A 25,236-nucleotide genomic window follows, 5' to 3' on the forward strand; every position below is an offset into this window, starting at 1 on the left:
CTACTTACATACAAGGCCGTCAACAGAATTGCACCGACATACATCTCCTCACTTGTCTCAAAATATCTCCTGACTCGACACATCCGTTCTGCACAAGATCTGCATCTCTCTTCCGCTCTCATCACATCCTCCCATTCCCGGTTACAGGACTTTTTTTCAGGCTGCACCCACTTTTCCCTCCCTCACACAGTAAGACTTTCCTCTAGTCTTCAAACCTTCAAGCGTTCACTGAAAACCCACCTCTTCAGGCAAGCTTATAATATTCCTCAACTAGCATCTTAATCTCCCTATGTTACCCTATTACCACCCTCTACACAGCTAACACAAGACAACAACCCTCTGACCAACCTTGCTGTGTGACTGATCACACAGCCCACTGAATACTTTTTACCTTTGCATTCTACCTGGTCCAATGTGCAATATGATGTCGCACGTGCCCTTATGTTTCAAACTCCCGTTGTCCCATAGGTTGTAAGCTTGCGAGCAGGGCCCTCTTACCTCTTTGTCTGTATGTATTACCCAGTATTGTCTTATAGATGTTTGTTCCCAATTGTAAAGCGCTACGGAATCTGCTGGCGCTATATAAATAAATGTTGATGACGATGATGATCCACAGCAGTGAAGAAATACATATATGATATATTTGTTTATTGGTGAATTCCATGCACTAGGCATTGCTGAGTGTTTTATGTGCTGACTGTTTGCTGGGTATATTTATACCCATGCATATATAGTTTGCAAAATACAGGTATTTGTGTTTAATGTGACTTAATGTCTGTGCTTAGCTTAGTGACCAGTTTGCCGTGTGGGTGGTTTTTATGTGGACAGCCGTTATGAGACAGTCAATGAAGGACCTGCTGCATGAAACTGGCACTCTCTAACAGCCTCTGCCGGCACTTAAGGAAAACTAGTTGGCACCAGCAGGTTTCCTGAAGAAATTAAAAGCGTTGTCAGATTCTCTGATGACCTCACAAAACCCACTGGTGCCAATCAGCTTTTCATAGTTGGGCAGTTTTCGGGCAAGCTTGGCAATGCTTAAAACATTTCTAAACATGTAATTTGGGCTACTTTGAAAGATTGGTCATGGGTTTTGATTGGGTAGCAGCTGACATAACAATATGTGATGTCAACCCAGAGCTCTTCTCCCCCCCCACCCCCCCCAGCCCCGATGCAGTTTACATCAAAGAATATCTGTGCATCATGACTAGTGATCCTACTTAGCTTCCCAGGTGGCATTTTGTGTATTTTTATTCTTTAGCTCGCCTGGTGACAAGTATTTGTCCAGCCGTGCTATAGGGTATAGAGAATAAAACGTGGAGTTCTTCTATAAGCCGCTATAGGCATTTCAAGCTGTATTATACTATATTTAAAATACAAGTTCATTACATATTCAGAGACGTCTTGCACCATTCACATTTTTTGAAATGTCCAAACTATAATTAACCTTGAGATACTTGGCAACTACATTTTAATTGCAATGTTTTAGCTCTCTTATCAGCCATTATAGAGAGAATTATCTACAGTGTCATTCAATAAACGTAAAGACATAACGTCTGCAGTGCATAGGTATAATAAAAATCTTCTGCTTTAATCCTACATTACCTCCATTATCTAATTGTTTTTTGTTTTAGGATAAAACCCAGTTGCATAGTTCCCAGACTTAAATGTATCAAGTGAGTGAATTTGCCTCCTAATATGAAAGTACAGTGTAATATTTGACTTATATATTTGTTGTTACATTTGTGCCTGGCTATATTGCTATCATTTGTTCTCATTCCATTTACTGTTCTGAAAGAAATGTGTTGTAGATTTTCTATAGCTAAGAGCATGTCCTGATCGCTACTAAGTATGGTGAGGTTTTTAAAGTTTAAACCTCTAATTATACTTTCGATTGGTTTTTAAAGGGTTTTGTTGACGGGCTTGCTTTAATTGCCTGCTGAATAATTCACATGAACCTTTTTATCCCTGCTGTAAATTAACTATGAAGCCGTGGCACTGTGCACATATTGTACAGGACCAGAGTGAGCCGGGTGCTGTTGACACAGGTGCCCAGGTTGTTAGATGATGTTGGTGGACTCTAACACATCACAGCAGGCATATACAGCCTCCATCTGAAGTTACTGCTTGTTCTGCATTGCATACACTGTTGTATTGTAAGTATGGTGTCTTACCTCTGATTTTATAGTGGCTCATTTTAAACCAGAATAAGGTACAATTTTTAAGACAAGTTTTTGTAGATTTATGCTTAGTAGATAAAGAATACCTGCTTGCGCTAGCTGTAGTTAACCACCTTTATAATATGTGATATATTGCTAATGAACAGCTGGATTTCACAATATGCCATCTTGGGATTCGATCAGAATTAACGTAAGCACTTGGTTGGAAGTAAAGTTTTCACCAGCCTGAATGAATAGATCAGCCCGCATGTCGGTATATTTTTCCTGGGAAGTGGTTTAATTATATTGTCCCTGGGAAGTGGTTTAATTATATTGTCACAAATATATTGTTTTTAGAGTTTTGAGAAAGTTCCATTCAAAAACAATCTGTGCTAATTGTTTGTTAATATTATTTTTTATTTTTTTTGGTAGATTTTTTTTTTATTTATTTTTTTTAGTTCGTTTCTTGCTGTTTTTGTTTTATTGGTTAATACTCCTCTGTGCTTGTGGTGTGAAACAGCTTTGTGTAATATTTACAGATAAGCGTGGCTGCCTTACAGTGTATCATAATAATGGAATAATGAAAGCTGGCTCCATCTGTCACTAGTAACGCTTCATGTGACATTGGTTCTGTCACGTTGTAAGGCTGTAATTAAATTGCTAAGTGTAATAGAGTGTATGTCTTTTCAGCTCAGTCTTTGCAAGTTTTCTTTTTATGGAAGTGTGGTCTGTTCTTTTGGTATTAACCAGGTTAATTTTAGGAATAGTAAAACACTTGGAGATCACTGACTTTGGATCCAGCAGTTGCTGATGTGTATGCAAATATATTGTCCACATAAAACGCATATGGCTAATGTCCTTTTCCTTCACGCACCTTACCAACCTTTGTACATTAAAAGTGTTACTTAATCTAATGAAATAAAGACACAGACACGTATAGCTACTTTGGCAAAAGGTCGCAGTTTTTATTAATCATAAACCAATTAAATGAAAGTCACCTGGTGGTGGCGAGAGCAAACTGCAGTCAACTAAACAACTAATCATCTAACCAAATACTGCAATGCCCAAATGGCATTCAAACTAAACCAAGGAATACTCCCTTAACATTGGCCGGTGTTAAACAGGCGTCAGCATGACTGCTCCCCTCTGAACTCAACATTGACGGCCACGCAAAGCACGCCAAGGGATCCTCCACTCAGAAGGATCAAGAGTAATGTTACTTGAAAGGGGCAGTGACGTGCGGCCAAATATCCTAACCACCGTTGTGACTAGTCATTGACTGCACTGCTCTCCCACCAACTGCGCCTCCTCTGTAAAAAAGATTGTTAAATCAAACAATAACTAGCTGGGCGGGAGGGAGGCATCAGTGAAATCACAGGAAGGAAAGGTCTAGAAGCCCATGGGAGTTTCTAATGAGGTGACTGAAACCACTCCCCATGGATTCTATTGGCTGGGACTAAAACAACTTTAACCCCTAATGGGTAAGGACCTGAAAAACATAATCCATGCATTTTAAGTGCCCTCAGCTAAAATGGCTTCACTTAACATAAAACGCATATGGCTAATGTCCTTTTCCTTCACGCACCTTACCAACCTTTGTACATTAAAAGTGTTACTTAATCTAATGAAATAAAGACACAGACACGTATAGCTACTTTGGCAAAAGGTCGCAGTTTTTATTAATCATAAACCAATTAAATGAAAGTCACCTGGTGGTGGCGAGAGCAAACTGCAGTCAACTAAACAACTAATCATCTAACCAAATACTGCAATGCCCAAATGGCATTCAAACTAAACCAAGGAATACTCCCTTAACATTGGCCGGTGTTAAACAGGCGTCAGCATGACTGCTCCCCTCTGAACTCAACATTGACGGCCACGCAAAGCACGCCAAGGGATCCTCCACTCAGAAGGATCAAGAGTAATGTTACTTGAAAGGGGCAGTGACGTGCGGCCAAATATCCTAACCACCGTTGTGACTAGTCATTGACTGCACTGCTCTCCTACCATAGCTGGTACCCTTCAACGGGTTCCCAGCCCGCCACCACGAGCACAAAACCACGAACCTAATTGCTCATAGATCTCCCTGATGAAAAACCCCATCCCCTCTTTATTCAAATGAACACCGTCCGGCCGGAACAGGTGTGTATTATCCGCCTTAATGGATGGGTGGAAAATTTCTACCCCCCCCAATTCTCTAACCAGTTTCCCCGTAACACTATTAATTTTTCTTAATAATCTAGTAAGCGTAGAGGGGCGAATGGGAAACCTCCAGTATAAACGAGGGACAATGTTGGACCAACAAATCCCAATTGTAGGCCATCGTGCCCGAATAGCACGTAAATCTTCTCTAATGCTTATTATGAGGGCCAATGATTTAGTCTTCCCCACATCATTCCCCCCAAGATGCAAAACAATAATATCAGGATGTTGTGATTTTGCCAATTCCTCTTCTAACCAAGACAACAGGAATGGCCAACAAAGGCCCCTCTTCCCCATCCATTTTATATCCACCGGGCATGGGAAATTAGACCACTCATTCGCCAAATGATGTTTTGAAGCCCAATACACAAATGAGTGTCCCATTATCCAAATGTTTATCTTCAGGCCTGTAAACCGAAGATAGAAAGAATTGGTGATCTGGAGTTGTAACAAATATTCCAAAATATTCCTGGAATATAAACCAGGGACAACACAGGCCCTGTAACCTTTACTTTTTTCCTCCTATATGCATACATAACACCAAGACACACCAGCTCTGAAGAGCAATGACCCTGACTCCTGCATACTTTAAACAAATTGTCCATATTTGCAACCAACCGCAAAGGTTTAATACCAACTTCGTATGAAAATGTGGGACGGGGGGGGGGGGGGGGGGGAAGAATGGACCAACCAACCGGTTTATATGACTAAATATATGATAGAACTGCTTATCTAATAGCCCAGAAGACTAATATGGCCAATGATGAATAAAATTGCTTAAGCTAAAGAGAGGGGAACTACGTATGTGAGGCTATAAATGCCAACCTATTAGACTTATATTTTAAGGGGGAGGGGGCACTAATAACAGTATTACCTTTACCAATCTGATGAGGTGAATTGATGAATATATATGCTCAATGGGAATACGATATGACGCTTATACGTGCCTTGAAAACATACCAACCTTTAAAGGTTAAACAGGAGGTGGGAAATAAGTCATGGTTTACCGTATGTTACACCAACATGACAATATATTAATTCTATGGTTCTATGCCCGACTACCAACCACTGCGTGATTTATGATACAGACATGCAAACATACCAACCAATCATGGTTTAACATAAGCTATGAGGTACCAACCCAAAACGATTTAACACCCCTAGGCGGGAAATATCACCAACCTAAACAGGTTTAATCAGATAAGAAAGTAAAGGAACGGTAACCCAGATGAAGGTGAACCAACCCAAAAAACCCCGGAGGCTCACCACTAATCAGGCCTTAATCCGTAGGAGAAATTGGGAAAAAATCCCTCCATGCCCCCGTTGAACACGGCAAGCAGCTCTCGCCCTGGATTACCGAGGAAGGGGGGGGGGGGGGGAAGAGTAAGGAGGAGGGGGGATAAGAACCAGAAAGATAAAAGTAAAGCAAGAGAACCAAGTATAGACAATAGAGAAATAACATATGCAAAACATGAGCATATAATTGCCTTAAGGTCTAATGTACCTTTTATAATTATCGGACTTCCATCGCCCCAACAATTTAATATCGGGTACGGAGGCCCCTCCCATGGCAGCAGCTGTAGCTGCTCCAATACGGAACGAGTGCGTTCCATAAAATTTTGGGTCTAACCCCACCTTTATCACTGCACTTTTAAAAATGGCATTAAACTGAAACTTGGACAAAGGAGACCCATCCATGTGTGCTAGCCAAGCCTCGCTATCCTTAGGCCTTATTCCTGAAAATTTATTACACCAAGCCACCGGACATATACTCGTATCATTGCAAGGGGACAAGGTGACCCAATGACCCCTACTAAACTGATCTGTTTTGGATCGTGCAATTTTTATGGAGACCTGCGTACTAGCAACTAAAGTATATTTTCCCAAAAGGGCTGTACCTAGGGAAACTCTCGATTTAGCCACAAGTTCGCTAATTCTAAATGCTCCATGAAACGCCATAGAAAAAGCTGTGCTGAATAAAGTGGACTCATAGGAGCTAGAAGTGACCTCCGCAAGCGACATAATCAACTGCCTAAGCAAGGGAACCGTAATGGGACGCCTAGAGTCAGGAACCGAAGGGCGGGTTCTAGCCCACCCTTTCATAGCCTTGGAAATAATAAAACCTCTTGTGGGATCAACTTTTGAATGTAATTTGGCCATAAAAGAAATGCCTGCTAACGCTGAGGCCATAGCCGCCTTTTTAACACCCGTGTTATATCTTTCCCACATAAACTCTAAAATCTCCTCCGCCTGACCTGATGTACTTGGGGCCCTGGATTGTAAGAAAGCCTCCCACTGACTCCACGCTGACTGATACGCACGTCTTGTGGATTGCGCCAAGGATGACTCCGCCAACTCGATCATTCCGACTCGACCCACTGCCATGCATAGAAAGGACAAGGGATGCCGGTTAATTGAGCCAAAGGAGCTAGCTCCCTAAAGCGGCGCCATTGGAAACGCGAAAGCGCATCTGCCACCTTATTCACCTCTCCGGGTACATGTCTGGCCCGGAAAATTATATCATTTTCCAAACATTTCAGAACAAGTCTACGTAAAAGGTTCACTGCCGGCAATGACGTAGCGCTTTGGCGATTTATTGCCTGCACAACCCCAAGGTTATCACACCAGAAAACAACATTCTGGCCCGCTAACCTATGACACCATAGATCAATGGCTAAAACTATTGGGAATAACTCTAAAACCAGCAAATTTGCCACCAAACCGCTCTGACGCCACCCCTCAGGCCAAGGAGCTGCACACCACTCGTCCTGAAAAATGGCCCCAAAACCATTCGCCCCAGAGGCATCTGTGTGTAATTCCAACAAAACATTCGAGACTTGTCTCTTAGGCCATATCCGCACTCCATTGAAAGACTGCAAGAATTTGGCCCATACTCTCAAATCTCCCTTTATTTCCGCCGATAGGCGTACTCTGGCATGAGGCCTTTTTAAGCCTGATGTGGCCATTTGCAATTTTCTAGAAAAAATACGTCCCATCGGTATCACCCTGCATGCAAAATTGAGCGATCCGAGAAGAGACTGAACCTGACGCAAGGAGCTACCCTGTGAACTAATCGCCTCAGAAACCGCTGCCCCCAACTTGTTTATCTTTTCCTCAGGCAAACGACAACAACCTGCAATGGTGTCTATCTCTATGCCCAAGAATGACAAACATGTGTTAGGCCCTTCAGTCTTGTCATGCGCCACTGGGACCCCCATGATTTTGAACAATGCCGTAGCTGAAAAAAGCGTGTCTGCACACACTGCGGATGAAGGGGGACCTATAAACAAGAAATCATCCAAATAATGGGCGATTCCTTGATGACCCGTTCCTGCTTGTACGCACCAATGCAGGAACGAACTAAACTTTTCAAAAAGAGCGCATGACACTGAGCACCCCATGGGGAGACAGCGATCAATGTAGAAACCGTCCTGTAGCCTAAAGCCCATGAATCTAAAAGATTCTGGGTGAAGCGGCAGCAGTCTAAATGCCGATTCAATGTCTAACTTGGCCAATAAAGCCCCTTGCCCAAAGCCCCTAACTAAAGTCAAGGCCTCCTCAAAGGACTGGTAATTGACTGAACTGAAGCTAACATCTATTGCGTCGTTAACTGAAAAACCGGGAGGATGGGATAAATGCTGTATTAGACGGTATTTACCCGCAGCCTTCTTAGGGACAACTCCTACAGGGGAAATTATCAAATCAGGAATTGGGGGGGAATCAAAAGGCCCAATCATACGACCCAAGCTAACCTCCTTCATAACCTTATCCTTCAACACATCAGGAAGCAAGACTGCTGACCTAAGATTCCTGCCCGATGATGACCTAATTTCTCCTACTACTGGAAGCTGAAAACCATGATGAAAGCCTTGGGATAGACACTGGGCTTGAACAACATCTGGGAAAAAACTAAGCCACTTATCTAGAACTTTTAAATCAATAGGGGATGGCCCCTTAGTTAGCACCTCCTGGCGCACCGCGGCCCCTACCCACTCCTGATGACTGCCTGGTACAATCCTTAGCTGGGTGACTGCCTCGGCATTTGGAGCATACGTGTCTATATCTACAAGAGTCACCCCTTCCGCACGAGGCATTGTTATACGCGAAACATCTGTTCTTACTGTTTTGGGGAGTACTACGCCTCCCCTGGCTCTGAAACCTAGGTACTACCGGAGGCATAGCATCTTCAGTTGGCAGCATCAGTGCCATCCATGACTCAACGTCCTTACACCCAAATGGGATAGTATGCATTTTGTTTGCCTTGCTACGAAAACTCTCATCGTAACGCCTCCAAATTGTACCACCCGCGTTAATCCACAGATCATTAATCAGGTGTAGGTACCTCCACACATCCGCCCTGGTGTCCGGTCTAGACTCCACATAGATGGCAGAGAATATACAATACCCCCTCAACCAGTTTGAGAACGTTCTATAATTTTCTTCACCCATTCCTCCCTTACCACAGGCAGCCAGCAATTCTTTTTTGGCTGCAGAGGTGAGCATAAACAAATCGACATAGTACCCTTTGTCAATCCTATCCTTTGAACTGCGACGCACGCCTCTTAACAATGCTGTATTGTCGCATCGTACCATAGGACCGCCTAAAGCCGTGGGTGGAGCTATGCCTGAAGGGGTCACCCTAGCGGGCTTCGCTAAATGCTCTGTTAAGATTTTTAAAAGCTTACGCGGACCCTGACCTTCCTCATCTGATTCTTCACTAGTGGTAGCTAAAGGAGGACTGTGTGTATGTGAACGATGTGCCAAAATAGAATCACACTCACCACTTTGCGCAGATGTCCCTGGTAACGCAAGTGCTTGGGTTGATGTTTCTTCTCTTGAAGCCGAATCCCCTGCTGGCTCCGTCTGTAAGGCAGAGCTCCCCGTCACTGTGATAACTTCTGGCAATGGCGCGGCCGCCCCTCCGCCCGATACTGCCGTCACTGAAACAGAATGTATGTTAGCTACTTCAGACACAAACGACTGGTTAACCCTAACTCCTGAAATGCTGTTTAACGACTCTATTGGGACAGGCGTACCAAAGGAAAAACCTGGGGCTGGTGGGCGGGCCAGATATTGGGAGGAACCAAACCCAAAGGGGGAGCTATTGAGATCAGGGACGGGTATATTTGTAATGCTTGCATTAGAAGCATGCCCATAACTTGAAACATAAGGAGGTGGATACGGTGCCATCCAATTCTGCATTGGCCGCTGGACCCTATCTGGATTAGGAGGAGGATACGGTAGTGACCAGGGAGGCAGGTTCCCGTGGGGCGCCTCCACCTGTGCTACTGCTGGTCTTGCCCATGGACTAAGCGTTGTGTTTGGGCTTTGCTGAAAGCTCCCAGACTGAACCAGCGCCGAGGGGTGACCCCCGACATTGATTGAATCGCTATATGGAAGCCTCTGCAGAGGAACATTAGCAGCTTGTATTGGAGATATGAAATTATACTGTATAGGGGGCCCAACCTGAGGTGGTGAGGGTGTGTGTAATTGAGAAGATAACATGGGCTGAAAACTTACATTATGAGCCATATGAGGGCGCACTCTACCCCTGATCCATCCCTGAGGCATAAGTGGGGGGATAATATTAATTTGAGGTATACTGTCACCACTGCTGCTGTGTAACCAGGGTCTGTGACTTGTGGCAGAAACAGAGACATGCTGTGACTCCAAATTTACCTCATTCACAGCTATCAGGTGATTACCAACGGGGGAACTGTAAGAGGAAGCCAGTGCCTGTAAGCTTCCCTCTCCCCCTGCTGCCCTGGGGGAGACCTGACCTGCCAAATTGGGAGGTGGAGAGCGAGGAGGAAGGGAGGACTGGCTGGACCTAGCAGAGGTAGGAGAAGGAGATCTCCTCCTCTGCTGACTATGCTGCACAGCAGCGCTGGCGTCCCCTGAGGCAGCCAGCGCCGCTGATCTCTCTGGAGCCCGGGACCTGCGAGCGCCGCCCCTCCCCCCCTGCCCAGATCTCCGTTGAGACCCAGCGACAGGGGAGTCCCCTGCAGCAATATTAACAGCGCTGGGATGCACGCTTTCAGGCAGCGCTCCCAGCGCTTCACTAGAGGGGGCAGAGCTGGATAAAGTAACAGGCGGGCGCAGACTCCCGGCCGGGAGCTGTGACCCGTCTGACAGACGTGCAGGGGGGCCCGCTGATCTCCTAGGTCTGGACATTTTTGGCAAGGAGAAATACAGGGGAACAGAGAAAATTGAGAGAGGGGAGGAGAAGAATGAGGGAATGGGAAAAAAGGAGGGGGAGAAGGAAAAAAGAGAAAGAGGAGAAATAAATGAAGAAAAAGAAAAACGAGGGGGGTTAAAAGATAAGGTGAAGGATGAGATTAAACAGAAAAAGATGAAAACAGGGAGTTAGAAAAGATAGAAAGCTAAAGCAATAAAAACGATCTTATCTGTCTCCAGGGAGCTCCTGCATCAGTGAAATCACAGGAAGGAAAGGTCTAGAAGCCCATGGGAGTTTCTAATGAGGTGACTGAAACCACTCCCCATGGATTCTATTGGCTGGGACTAAAACAACTTTAACCCCTAATGGGTAAGGACCTGAAAAACATAATCCATGCATTTTAAGTGCCCTCAGCTAAAATGGCTTCACTTAACATTCTGTAAAGTTGAGTAGATATTGGCAGTGTTGTGCTTACTATTTATACAACTAGTCCCATGCCTCAGGAGCTGCATGGAATGTGTTTATGCAGGTTGTCATTTTTTCCCTTTTTTTTTCATTTTATTTTGATATTTAATCTTTACCAACCGTCTATATTTCCAAGTTAAATAATGGGGTAGGGTCTGTTGAACTGGGCGTAAACGCGTGTATATTCACTATCAATGCCAAGACAATTCTAGCCTTTTAATCTAGCCCTGGATTGCGGCCTTCTTTAGTGGACTGTGAAGTTGCATGTCTGGTTTTTTGTTTGTTCTTTACTACGCTGGCATGGACAGAATCCATTTTTCAGTGGGATGTTATAAAAAGTTTGATCCCCATGCACATAACTGCAGAAATCAAATTACCCAGGTAACTTGTTAGGTCACAGGCCTTATTCTTCCTGCAATGACCTCTGCAAGTCTTTAGCAGGCAGACATTCACATGTCTCTGTTTAAATGGTTCACACAGCTCCCTGCATAGGGAAAGCTGTCACCATCACCAAGAAGCCAGTGACATTTCAGGTTTGGTTGCATCCGTATCAAAAACATTTCTTTATTTTGTACTAAACTGTAAAGTATTACAAAATACTTGTGTGTGTTTTATGGAAGACCAGACAGAAGCAAATCCTTCTGTTGTCATGTTATGAATAAATTCTACATTATTGTATACACTTTTCGGTGAGCATAGAGCCTGTGACCTATCGCAAACAATATTTTTTTCTGAGGATCTATGGATAGGTCACTGTGAATCGTGTGAACAAGCTGACAGCTGCTGATTGAGAGACTCTGGTTGGTGAAGTGCAATACATGATTAGGAACAGATTCTAGGCAAGTAAATTAGTATATTGATCCCAGGCTGCGTCCTGCAAAGCAGCTTCTCTTTCTAGCAAGTTTGCTGCAAATACTCCTCATAATTACATCACGGCCTCTTCTGAGACTGCAACAATTAACCACCACAAATGTCATGCAATCAATTAATGCACCCAATTTGATTACACTAATGTTCAAACCTTTGTAGTACAGTATCTAAGCACAAAGTCATCTGTCACAGTCATGGTGCTTATTAGCACTGAATGAGTTAAATGGGACATCAGTAACCTTTAGTTCTACAGTTATCCCTAAACTACTCCTCCATGATGCTCGGCATGCGTATGGGGGCTTCTTGCACAAACATCTTTACTACTTTCCTATACATAATCACTGTCAACTTCACAATGGTTCCAATAAACTTTTCCTGCTGTAAAACTGGTATGTAAAAGATTTCCATTGTCTCATACCACATATCTTTCAACTGAAAGGAGAATTTTGCAGTATAGTGGTAGTTTGAGTGGCCCTGATACAGACTTGGTATTTTTGATGGTTGTGAAATTTTAATCTCTTGAGCCAAACAAGCTGTTCTGAATAAAACCAAGACCAGAGACTATACAGTATCTAGTATTTCTGCAGATGGGAATAGGTAATATTGTACACATCAATGTAAACATCAAGTTTTTTCAAGAAGGAATGTATGTAGAGATTCTGTATTCTGGATAACAGCACTCATAATGCAGTAATTGTGTTACCATTCATATATACATGCCAATCATCCACAACGTTAATACCTGCTTAATATTGTGTAGGTCTCCCGCATGCCGCCAAAACAGCTCTGACTCCTTGAGGCATGAACTCCACACCTCTGAAGGTGTCCTGCCGTGTCTGGCACCAATATCTTAGCAGCAGATCCTTTAAGTCCTGTAATTTGCGAAGTGGGGCCTCCATACTTGGATTTGTTTTTCCAGCACATTCCCCCAGATGCTCGATCGATTGAGATCTGGGGAAGTTGGAGGCCAAGTCAATACCTTGAATTCTGTCATGTTACTCAAACTATTCCTGAACAATTTTTGCAGTGTGACATAGCGCATTATCCTGCTGAAAGAGGCCACTGCCATCAGGGAATACTGTTGCAATGAAGGAGTCTACCTGGCCTGCAACAATGTTCAGGTAGAAGGTATGTGTCAAAGTTACATCCAGATGAATGCCAGGAGCCAAGGTTTCCCAGCAGAACATTGCCCAGAGCTTCACACTGCCTCCACTAGCTTGCCTTCTTCCTTTAGTATATCTTAGTGCCATCTCTTCCCCAGGTAAACGACACACACATGCACCCAGCCATCAGACCAGGCCACCTTCTTCCATCATCATCATCAACAACATTTATTTATATAGCGCCACCAAATTCCGTAGCGCTTTACAATTGGGGAGAAACAGTAATAAACAATACTGGGTACAACAGAAAAGAAGTAAGTGGACCCTGCTCGCAAGCTTACAATCTATAGGTCAATGGGAGTCAGATACATGAGGTTAAGTCAACATATTGGTCCAGCCATATTGCAAAGGATAAAAAGTGATTCGTATGCTATGTGATCCACTCACAAAGCAATGTTTGTCTGGGGTCAGAGGGTTGTTCTCTTGTGTGATTTGTATAAAGGGTGGTAATAAGGTAACTAACAGAGGTTAAGACGGTGGTTGAGGAATATTATAAGCTTGCCTGAAGAGGTGGGTTTTCAGAGAACGTTTGAAAGTTTGTAGACCAGAGGAAAATCTTATTGTGCAAGGGAGGGAATTGCACAGAGTGGGTGCAGCCCGTAAAAGTCCTGTAACCGGGAATGGGAGGATGTGATAAGAGTGGATGAGAGACGCAGATCTTGTGCTCCATGGTCCAGTTTTGGTGCTCACGTGTCCATTGTAGGCACATTCGGCAGTGGACAGGGGTCAACATAGGCACTTTTTGCCTGCTTCCAACATATCATCTTCAAGAATGGACTATTCACTTGCTGCCTTATATATTTCACCCCTTGACAGGGTCCATTGTAAAAGATAATCAATGTTATGTACTTCTCTTGTCAGTGGGTTTAATTTTGTGGCTTATCAATGTTTGTAGAAGTAATTGGTCATTTTATACACTGTATCTCTGTTCTTCCTGGTTGCAGTGCAAAGTAAATAACTCAAATTAATGTACATAAAGCTGTTTGGCCTCTTTTAACTCTTGTATCTGCACAGCCTTGTCTTTAGAACGTAGGTGTAAAGAACATTCTGTTATACTTTGTTTGCTTATTAAAATTAAATAGGAAGCGTATCAATTTCATAAATTTGTTACTGGATGTGGAGGGGTATATTGCTTTTTCATATTATTATTATACATTTGTTACTGGATATGGATGGGTAGTTTTGCTTTTTTCGTCATTTCCAAATAACACCGGCTTTGCATAGCACAGGTGGCTGTTTTGTCTGTGTTTACACAGCAGAGGGACTGCATATGAGAAGCATATCTTGGCTCTAATTGACTCGACCGCATTGTTTTTAAGTCTACATACACTTTGCATTAGCTGGAATTGATAATGAATGTGTTAAATAATTCAGGAGCCAGCAAGAACAAACAACCCATGAACATTATTCCTGCCCACTCACATGCTCATCTTCTTCTTGTGGCAGGAAGTGGGCATCTCACTTATCTGAAAATACCCTGGCCTAGGCTGTCTGTTCTCGATACGTAATTGGACATTGTACTAAAACCCTCTTGGCTCTATAAACCGTGGGGAACGTTTATGATAACCAGCGCAGAATTACTGGTGCACAAAAAGGTAATGCATCCCATAGGCAATTAGATGGTATATCTTAAATATATGTCACAGTCTAGTGCAGCGCTTCACAAAGTGTGCGCCGGGTGCCGCGGCGCTGTCACAGAGGTGCCGCGGCGCTGTCACAGAGGTGCCGCGACCAGCCAGAGGAAAAAAAAACAACAAAAACTTACCAATCTGTACGGAGCCGGGACCCAGCATCCTCCTCTCTCCTGCAGCGCGCCCGACAATCAGTGACAAGCTGCGGGAGAGGAGGAGGATGCTGGTTCCCGGCGCCGCACGGATTAGTAAGTTGTTTGTGTATTTTGTTTTTTTCCTCTGACTGGCCGCGGCGGAGGGGGGGGGGGGCAGAGTGGCGATGGGGGGGGCAGCAGAGAGGGTGGCAGAGAGAGAGGGCAGAGGGGCAGAGTGAGAGAGGGCAGCATGAGGGGGCAGCGTCAGAGGGGGCAGCGTGACTGGATGCAGAGGGGGCAGAGTGTCAGTTAGTTGTCAATTATTCTTTGACAAAAATAAATAAGAATATTATTTTTTTTCCTTGGATCTATGCATATTATTTTTGCATACAACTAAATAAGTATTTCTGTCCTGACCTAAATACTTATTACGTTTTTTTGACCCAACTACTTCTAAAACAGGACTGCTCAATAATTATTTTGGAGGGGTGTCTTGAAAAAATGATGGAGAACTGCTAAAGTTTAGGAACCACTGGTCTAGTGGGTTACACCAGCTTCTTTACAGTTACCTGTGCATTATTTTTTTTATAGATGTTTCCATGACTTCTACTTCCTGGGAAAACCATGTCTGAGAGATGTCATTCTAAAGTTATTTGTAAAGTGAGGCAGGTATCAGCTTTTGTATGTGTATGTACATTTTTGATGTGTAAATACGTAGAGCGTTCAACAGTTACATAATAAAAATACCATTCGCGTGGAATCGAGGCATTGCCCTAAGAGATCCTCATACCCTACCCCTATTTTATCATTATTATTTTTTTGCTGGATCAGTGGACTCTTATTGTACAGCATTACTCTCCTTTCTGAAACAAGTGTTTTTATAATTTGTATCCACGGTACATACAGATTGCGCAAGAAAACGAAACAACAATCTCTACATTTACACGCCACTCACACAGTGCTAGTGTTAAGGGAGAATTGGGAACCAGTGGTACGGTTCATAACAGATGAAAGTAAAATGTTACAGTCCTGAGTATTGCAGGTCAGTGTACAGGAAATCACGCTGACTGGTAAGTTATGTACTTGCAATCAAAGCATATATCTAACGTATCCTCTCCACCCGCATATGTAAGCTTGTGAAACATAAGGTAAGCAGATGACAACAGTCTGCAGCTATTAATCTGATAAATGGAGTTTCTGCAACTTAAAAGACTCTGTGTGATATAGAGAAACACATGCTTCCATTGTGGTAAAAAGTTTTAAAAAGAATAAATTAAAACCAAAACTCCTGGAGCCTAGGACAAGTTGTACTAGATATGTCACATTTGACTAATTGTCCACATCTCTAACGCGATACTCTTAACCCTTTTTCTTAGCTGGGACCCCAAGTGTCAGTGTTCCATTTCTCTGTGAACCCAACCGCACTGGTCTAAAGCATTGCAGAGAATGAGAATAGTCAGGTTTGGTCATTATATAAGGACTTTTGCCTCTGTATTTGTGCATGTTATTAGTAGATCTTTAATAGAGGGGGACTTGTATTTTAGGCCAAGTGGCCCTAACTCACGGCTGGGAAAATCCCAGAAGCCATGTTTCTGCTGTTGGAAGTCATTTCTGTTGATGATGATGATGGATGCACATCTTCTCTGTCTTCTAAAAAGATTTGACTAACTGAACTCTATTCATTTTGTTTACCCTGCCATTTCTAGGTCAGATATACCGAATGTAGATATTCTATAGAGTACCACTGTATGTATTATTATTATTATTATTATTGATGCCCCTCATTTGATCCAAAATTCCACCATATACCAATCAGAAAGGGAAAAAAAATCCTACAGCGCTAAAAACCTGTTGAAATAGTCTAAAATATAATGTATCTCACGGATCACCACATAAATAATCATAGACATTTAATGTAAAGCAAACAATATATATAAACATGCACACAAAATATGTATAATAAAATATATAAAATCATAATGGGTAGTCATAGATCTGATATACTGCAGATAAAACTTAGCACATAAAACCAACATTCATAAATATATAGTGATTGAGTCCAGAAATGACATTCTGGTTGGCAATGTAAATAAAATAAATGCTGTATCATCCACTATAAGCAATATTTTATCACAGCGTTTTTTTTTTTACCACAAGTCACCTTCCGGTATGTAACAGTGTGAATATACACAGGCCTGTCACCCAATTTGTTGAAAAGTAAAATGAGTACAGTGTCTCAACCACCACCAACCTGATAGTTCAATCTAAATATGCTGAACTCGCTCTGATATCCATATTACTGTAATGGGGGAAACTCCTGGCAGACCTGTTGGCAGTATGTAACTGCTCTATTTCTGAATCATTTCGTGAGCATATAAACAGCTGAAGAGAAGGTAAGACCACAAGCTGAGGAAAGGTGCGGCGGGTACTAGGTGCTGGCCGGCCAGTAACCAGAGTGGAAAGACAATGAAGAAAGGTTCCATTGATCTCGATGTCTCTCATATACCGGTTTATGGATCTCATAGGTAACACTGTGATGTATTTTTCGCAGTGGTAGTATAGGTGAAAAACAGACAATCCGCTAAGTGGAAAAGTCTATGTGCCCATGGAACTCCCTAATGCGTTTCATTAAAGTGTAACTTCTTCAGAGGGAAAAATGGAGGTTTAACTGTTAGGGAGGTTTGCAGCCTCTCGTCTATAGAGCTGCTTGACATTTTTTCTTTTCAGTTGTTTGATTGCCATTAACTGTACGGGCGCCATTATAAAGTTTATTTTGTACAAAACTTTTGTCCACATACCAATCAGACTTCCCACATGCTTCAAAATAGCACCATATGCCCTCAGATCCCCAACTGCCACAAAATGCGCGCATGTGCCATCAGACTCCCACACCACATGCCTCTCAGACATCAAACCTCCCAAATTACCCCACAGATCTCCCCTTATGCCACCCAGACATCCACATATGTCTCATTCTTGGCACATACCGCACAGGCCTCCACATGTCTATTACATGCTATTAGACCTCCCCACATGCTTCACAGACCTCCCCATATGCCCATTATAACTTGAAGACCTCCAAACTCAGTGTTGATATCCAAGGCAAATATGCAGTCTGCCAGATGGAGTCACAGTGAGATTGATGGCAGCCGGGCTTGCACTGCAGTCAGAGTGCTACTTCCTCAAAGGCGGTGGGAAAATGAGTGTGACATCAGTTTACACCATCAGTTGGCTGGGACCCTGTCACTGTTGGCGGAGCGCCTGTCACTAACATGGGTGAAGCAGCTTTCCTTCGCTGTGCTGCTGATATGCTGCTACAATACCCAGAGAAGCTCTATGCTGCCAGTATAATTGGCAGGTGGTGGACTCCTTGGTGAGTCTGGGCCCCTGATGGGCCTGCACCCCTTACAGTAATACCCCCCATACCCACTCTGGTGGCAGCTCTGTCCATAGTCATAAACCAGTCTCATTTGAATCCATTCACCCATCATGTTTGTTTCGTGTACGGCGCTGCGGAAACCTTGTGGCGCCTTACAAATAAATGATGATGATAATAATAACTAACAGCAATGCATATCGGCTAATATCATTATTAAGGTGTGTTTGACTATAGTTGCAGCATGTTTTCATTATAATTCACACTCGTGGATTTTTTCAACCTGCAGCCATATAATGGTCTAAATGTCCACAGTAGAAAAAAATATCTGAGATGAGTGTGTAGCTTTTGTGGGAGACAGTGATTTGTCCACTTATGTGATTATATTACTGAGGACAGGGTTGCGTGTGGCAGCGGTAGTATCATGATAGTCAAGGAATGAAGACAAGCAGGTAGCTACACTTTAAGCGTTTGATAGTGAAAGGAGCAGCATCCTCCATCAGCACAGAATAATAATTTGAGGTACCACAAACCGATGAGATTGTGAAGATGATTGTGGTTTTAAAAGTATACCTTTTTATGAATTTGTTCATACAGCCAACTTGCTTATATGTACTGAAAACCTGTCTCCAAGTGCAAATAAATTAGGTGTGCAAATGCAGTCTTTTAGCACTATAATCTTGAAAAAAGTTTGGAAAATAGAACGTTTTTTGGTACTCCTACACCTGAGAGCAGAGATACAACATGGTGTATTCTATTACATAGCTTTACCGATGCTGTAGTACCCAGTTCTTGCACTAGAACTGTAATACAACCAAGCTTTGTACATGCGTTACCTGCCTTTTGTCAGGCGCCGTCTCCGCACTGACACGTGGTGCAGGAGACGGACGCCTGCACCTTCTTGTCAGCAGCATCCCCTTGCCTAGCAGCAGGACGCTCTTTGTTAAGTCGCGTCCCGTTGCTAGCTAGCGGGATGCGATCTCCGCTCACCTGTCAGCGGTCAGCATGTCTGACTGCCAAATCTCCATCACCCAATCAGGTTGCACCTTATGGTATATAGAGCACTCTTTGACACATGTTGGGTGCCAGAGTATTGGTTCACTCCTGCTCCAGCGCTTCCTCAACTTCTGATCCTGTGTTCTTCGGTTCTGACTCGGCTTCCTCTTACTATTCACCTGTGTTTCATTTTGGTACCTCGCTGCCCGGCTGGTTTGACTATTTTGCTTGACCTGACTTCTCTCTGGAACCTCCCTGTGTACCGCACTGCTCGTTTGGCTTTTCCAGACAGCTTTTCTGACTTTTAAAGGAGTGCTCTCTTAACCCCCATGGCTCAAAAAAAAAAGGCTAACTAGTTATTACCAGTGTTTTATGATTAATACTTACCATATTCCCAGCTACCAAAGCTGTCGCCTCTGTAAACATTGCAAACCCTGGTTGACAGAATCACTGTGCAGTCTCCAAAAAAGATACTTGCTTGATACTGAGCCTCTGTAATACCCATATAGTGAATAAACACTGTAGCGTTATGTAATGTAATACATAATTTGGTGGTATAGAAGCCGCACCTACAATTAGAAATTACAGTTTTTTTGTCAAATGGTCCTTTCCCTTAAGTGTTAGGTCTGATCATGGTAATAGGGTATTTTGTTCTAAAGCTTTTTGGGATTGAATGGGAAAAGAAAATTCAAGTGGAAGAAGTGAAAAATGTCCAGACAACACATTTAACTCTTATCTACAACCTATGAAAATAGTTTAGTTTCAATATAACGAAAATGCGTTCAAATCTACAGGGGGAATTCAATTGGCCACAAAGTGTCTCGCGGGTATTCAGGTGACACTTCGCAGCTGAGACTTTAACAGAAATCTCTGTTAATTTTTTTTTTTTTTTACATTAATCGTTTTTATTGAGATTTGTTAGGTTAACGGGGGATACAAAAAGAAAGAAGGGGAGAAAAGGGGGGGGGATATGTACACACCAATACAGCGTATGCAGGTTACAAACATTGTACAGTATACATTTTACATTCTGCTGTGGTTACCTCACCTAACCCACCAGACTTGGTCAAACTCTGTTAATTTTTGAGTGCGAGGAAAGCAGAGTGGAGATTTTTACCTTAATAACGAAAAAAAGGGCACAGCCGTGATGTTCTGAGGAACATCGTGGCTAATTTAATTCCCCCTTATGAATCAATTATGTATTTTTCTGACCAAATTGATATTTGGAGAAAGGAAGATGCTTAGTGAAATAATTTGTGAACATAATGTCCTCCTGTTGATCATAGTTGCCTACTTTCCCAGAATGACTGGTAGGTTCCTGAAAGCATCTTGTGCTTACTTAGAGTGAATTGCATAATCAAGCCCCACTTTGCATTGTAACTGAGGGCAGGATTATCCACTGAGGGCGGGTTGATGGTGACACCACCACGATCCCTCCAACACTTGCTTCCTGACTTCCACTCATCCCCATCCCTGATCTCCCTTTATCCTCCTCCCTGACCTCTCCTACTGGAGGGGACCAATGATATGTTGGCATGTATTAGGTAGACCATGACGATACTGCAAGATTAAGACTGACTTCATGTGTCAGAGTTTTTGCTGCATTGGGTTCTCAATCTTTCTACTTTTCACTGTATATATAGACATACTTGCCATCTTTAAAAATCTTCCCTCTGGAGGACCTCCTGGAGGGGAGGTCAAGTGGTAACTGTGTGTGTGTTGGGGGGTTGTTCACTGCAAATTGCGTCACTTTGGCCACACCATTGTGTTGAAATTCTGCAATCGCGTCGTTCAGGACCCCACCACACTAAGAAGTGGTCGGTATATGGGGAAAAATCATCCTCTCATGTATGTATATAGCGCAATCCTGTATCTCTTTATCAAATTTGGAGTTTATTAAGGGGATCATCATATGAACGTCATGTAAATTCCACTGTGAAAAAGACTTTCAGAATTATGTTGACCTATAATTACAAATATGTGATCATTGCATTATTTAACACACGTGTATACTATGTACACTTAAATTTGAATAATTTCACCACTCATGTAAATGATACATGTAAAATACCTATTTGTATCTACTTCAAGCTTCGTAAACAATTTTGTCTCTATTGGTAACGCATAGGTTAATGTTTTCCGAGCTAGCCTACAGACTGTTTTAAATATCTTGTTGGAAATGTGTCACCGTTGCAAATTTCATGCAAAATGATCTATATTTGGTGCTGTAACATTCAATCTTTCATTCCCAGTATGTCTAGTGATGAATTCCAGGCTTTTAAAGTTGAAATTAATATTTCAACATCCGCACAACCCCCCATACTTTGCAGAGATCTAAAGCAAAGCTGGATATAACTGCGTTCCCATGACAAGCGCCCAATGCCGATCAATAGAATCTTTCCATTCATGTTGGAATTAAGGTAGAGAAATCCTAATTACTGGAATGGAACTCACTGTTCTGTAGTCATAATCAATATCCTCAGGACCTCTGGTTTGCCAATATAGTTAGAAATACAGTTCAGCAACGGAACAGGAGAGTCTAATAGCAAGCATTAATTGGAAGCTTTTATCTTAACATCTGACCCATCATGTCTTATATATGTGCATTAAATAACTAGTATGTGTCACACAGAGCTGAAAAAGTTTAGTTGCTTAAAATGTTTGTGCTACGTACAACCCGTGGTAATGCAAGTGTGACACATCTTACCTTTCCCTAATGAGAGATATAGATATAACTATTTTATTTAACACTAACACCTATATTCCGGTATCTATGGGATCTGCTATCCAGAATGCTTAGGACTAGATAATATTTTTTTCTGTAATTAGGAGCACCATGCCTAAAATATACTGTGTTACTACTGACCCTGATCTTTCCCCACATTGTCTCTGGCACTCTCTTCACTATGCCAATATTACAGAACAACAACAATTTAACTTTTACTTCATTTAGTTTTCTGAACGCTCTTTGGTAGATTTCTGGACAAAAAAAAATCTCTACTTGTATATGTGTAAAATATGTTAACTTACATTCCAAGAACTTGAGATGCTTGGCATTACGTTTGCTATGCAGCTGAGTGCTAGCGATTTATTTATTTTTTTTGTCAGCCATTTGAGACTGAGATGGGCCCACTACCTGCAAGCTTTAATATGCTTGAAGACAGAAACCATGCCAAACATACATTTATAACATAGAAAACTAAAATGCTTTATCAGAAATTTGATGCAATGAACATATTTTAGTTATTAAAGGTTCTTTAGCGGGATCCAACATGGGGGCATCTTGTTCTATTTATAGTCCAGCTACCTCATTAAAATGATGGACAGGTCCGATTCACTAGATTGTTGAAAGCTTTTCTGCCGTAGTATCTGTAATGCACAGACAGTCCTCTACAGAAGGCAATTTGTTTTTCAAAGCTTAAAATGTATGATCATGATATGCTTGGTGCTTTAATACAGGGCTGAAATAAGGGTTTGATTTTAAGATGTATTGAATAATCTCCCTTATGGGCGGTGAAGTGTACAATTAGTTATTTCTTTAGGTTTTAAAAAAAATTGTTAAAAAAACAAAAACATATCACCTGTTTTCCAGAAAAGTCATTTTAAAATGGTATTTGACTGAATCAACAAGTCTGAACAGGGTTTGGCATTATCGTACTTTAACATAAATTGTAGGTAGAAAATCCACAGGATTATTGATATGAAACTTTGATATTCCATAAGGTTATTTTAAATAGAACCCATGAACTGTCCACTGCAGTAGTCAGACTTTAAAATGAGTAGGAACGAACAAGTGACGTTGTTGATATAATATTGCTCATGGGTCTGTCGATCTAGTGAATAAGCTGAATATTGAAGCTCACAAACTGGTTGCTTCCACCGAGTCACTGTGTAGAAATAGCAGGTCCATTTTCCTGACCTATAACCTTTATCTTTTTATAGATGTGGGTTTGATTCATTAAGACACACATAACGAACATATTGGGTTTTTTGTTTTTTTAAACACACAGAATTCGTCAGAAGAAACGTCAGATCCACTTTTAGTTGACAACAGTATTTTTTTTCCCAACCCTAAAATACATTTATCCTGTTCTAAATGTCTACAGTACATAAAATGCATTGTTACAGTTTCTCCTGATTGCATTCATTGTTCCAACATACATACACATCCTCCACCACTATCAATCGCACTTACACCTGACCTGTAGCTGGAGCAAGTGATAAGACAAAACAAACACGTACATTTGAGATGCGCAAAGCTTGAAGCGAGCACTGCTGTGTGCGCTTGAGCTTGGCCTACAGATACTGTACATTGACTACGCGCATACGCCTATTTCCATCCCCGTTCTGCCCAGGAAATAGTAGGCTGTGGTAAGTGTTCTTGGTGCTCGAAGATGAATTGGATGTTCCTGTGTTCACTGGCATATGGTCCTGATCTGGGCATGTGCAGAGGAATTTTACGCAAAATACGTTGCATATCGCATTTATGTTCCATGATGAATCGACCCCTGTATTTTTTTCTAGCCCTGCTATTTTGCATATTTCTTCCTTTTTACATTACTGTTTGGGCTTCCAGGGTTTATCTTTTAAAATGAAGGGTACTTGCATAAATCTGATTACACAATCAATGATGTGGACATAACAAGATAAAATGCCAAATCCCTTCTTAGATTTTCTACTGTAAATAAAATGAAATCCTTGGATGCTTTAAAAAAATATATATTAAGAAATATTTAGTTCTGTTTTAATATGTGAATATTTAATATTATGAGATATTTAAACATGATTGTTAGACATGATTGTTTTTCTTTAGGCGTTGTAGAAATATTGACTGTGAAAGGCAAAGCCCGGTACGTTTGCTTCACTTTTAACAGTGAGAAACATGTTCTCAAAGCTTCCCTGCAGAAGAGTGTATTATGTACTTAATGAGTTCACCTAAAATCATTTATATTATACTGCGTGTTAATGCTCGAACTCTGTAGACAATGTTGAAATTGACATGAAGTGTTGACCCACATTTACCAGGCATTAATAACACATATTGAGCGTGCAATATTAAAAATCATGTGTATTAGCTCTTAGTCATAATACAGGCTTTCTGTGCAGTCTATAACTAAGGCATGTTCTTTGAGTTTTCCTGTGCTAGACACTGAGCAAGAGCAACGCATTTCACTGGGTGCACTAATAGGAGTATGTGATGTATAAAAACCAGATAGGACAGACAGACATACTAACATAACAGTGTCATAAAACATCACCGATACAGTAAGAGAACAATATAATGTACACTTTTATCAATTTTAAAATACATTGGCTGAATTCCAGAAAACACTCTACAACAGTCATATAATGGAACAGCAAAATGGAACCATGTCATTATTTCTCATCCATTTTGACTAATTTCCACAAGTGTTAGTAGATATTTAGCCTTCCAATGCCAGTTCAACAAAAATAACTTATTTTTAGGAAACCTCTTAAAGCCAGAAACCGCTTCACCTCTGTAATGCTATATATAGTAATCATTGTATAGAACACAAATATTTATTTAACATAATTTTAAATATTTAGTGAGCACCATCACACTGTTACTGGTTCTTTGTTTTAAAATTATGGTTACAAAACTCACTTACGTAATTGTTTCACTTTTTGGATGTTGCTTTTATGCTGGAGGAAGTCGTATTTGTAATAAACACCACAATGACATTGTAGTGTGTTTAGGAGACTTTGTCAACAATCATAGAGCTAATTCTTTACGTACCTTTACCATAAAACTGTCCACATATTTCATTTTTGGGCAGCACGGTGGCTAAGTGGTTAGCATTTCTGCCTCACAGCACTGGGGTCATGAGTTCAATTCCGGACCATGGCCTTATCTGTGTGGAGTTTGTATGTTCTCCCTGTGTTTGCATGGGTTTCCTCCGGGTGCTCCGGTTTCCTCCCACACTCCAAAAACATACTGGTAGGTCAATTGGCTGCTATAAAATTGACCCTAGTCTCTGTCTGTGTGTGTGTTAAGGAATTTAGACTGTAAGCCCCAATAGGGCAGGGACTGATGTGAGTGAGTT

General features: G+C 41.8%; 2 protein-coding genes across 11 annotated transcripts in view; one reads left to right on the top strand and one right to left on the bottom strand.

Annotated features, from left to right (window-relative positions):
• Positions 1 to 25,236, top strand: part of PITPNM2 (phosphatidylinositol transfer protein membrane associated 2) — a 203,874-nt gene that overhangs the window by 36,680 nt on the left and 141,958 nt on the right. The window lies entirely within an intron of this gene.
• Positions 3,044 to 10,913, bottom strand: LOC142094913 (uncharacterized). 2 transcript variants are annotated; one of them, XM_075177555.1, is made up of 2 exons: positions 9,140 to 10,910; positions 3,044 to 4,765 (listed from the first exon to the last, which is right to left on the bottom strand). In XM_075177555.1, exons 1-2 carry the CDS (start codon positions 10,530 to 10,532, stop codon positions 4,179 to 4,181), a joined length of 1,980 nt encoding a protein of 659 aa, XP_075033656.1. In that variant the 5' UTR covers positions 10,533 to 10,910; the 3' UTR covers positions 3,044 to 4,178. The 2 variants fall into 2 exon arrangements, with proteins under 2 accessions (XP_075033656.1, XP_075033647.1); XM_075177546.1 differs by lacking the exon at positions 3,044 to 4,765 and adding an exon at positions 5,725 to 6,736 and having other exon boundaries at positions 9,140 to 10,913.

This window comes from Mixophyes fleayi, chromosome 1 (assembly GCF_038048845.1).
Source record: "Mixophyes fleayi isolate aMixFle1 chromosome 1, aMixFle1.hap1, whole genome shotgun sequence".
Classification (NCBI taxonomy): Eukaryota; Metazoa; Chordata; class Amphibia; order Anura; family Limnodynastidae; genus Mixophyes; species Mixophyes fleayi.

Excerpts from the sequence above, each read along its gene's own strand:
- LOC142094913 (XM_075177546.1), bottom strand. The coding sequence starts at position 10,532 with ATGTCCAGACCTAGGAGATCAGCGGGCCCCCCTGCACGTCTGTCAGAC. Across the intron at positions 6,737-9,139 it reads AGGGACATCTGCGCAAAGTG|TGGGTCGAGTCGGAATGATC; the intron begins GTGAGTGTGATT and ends TATGCATGGCAG.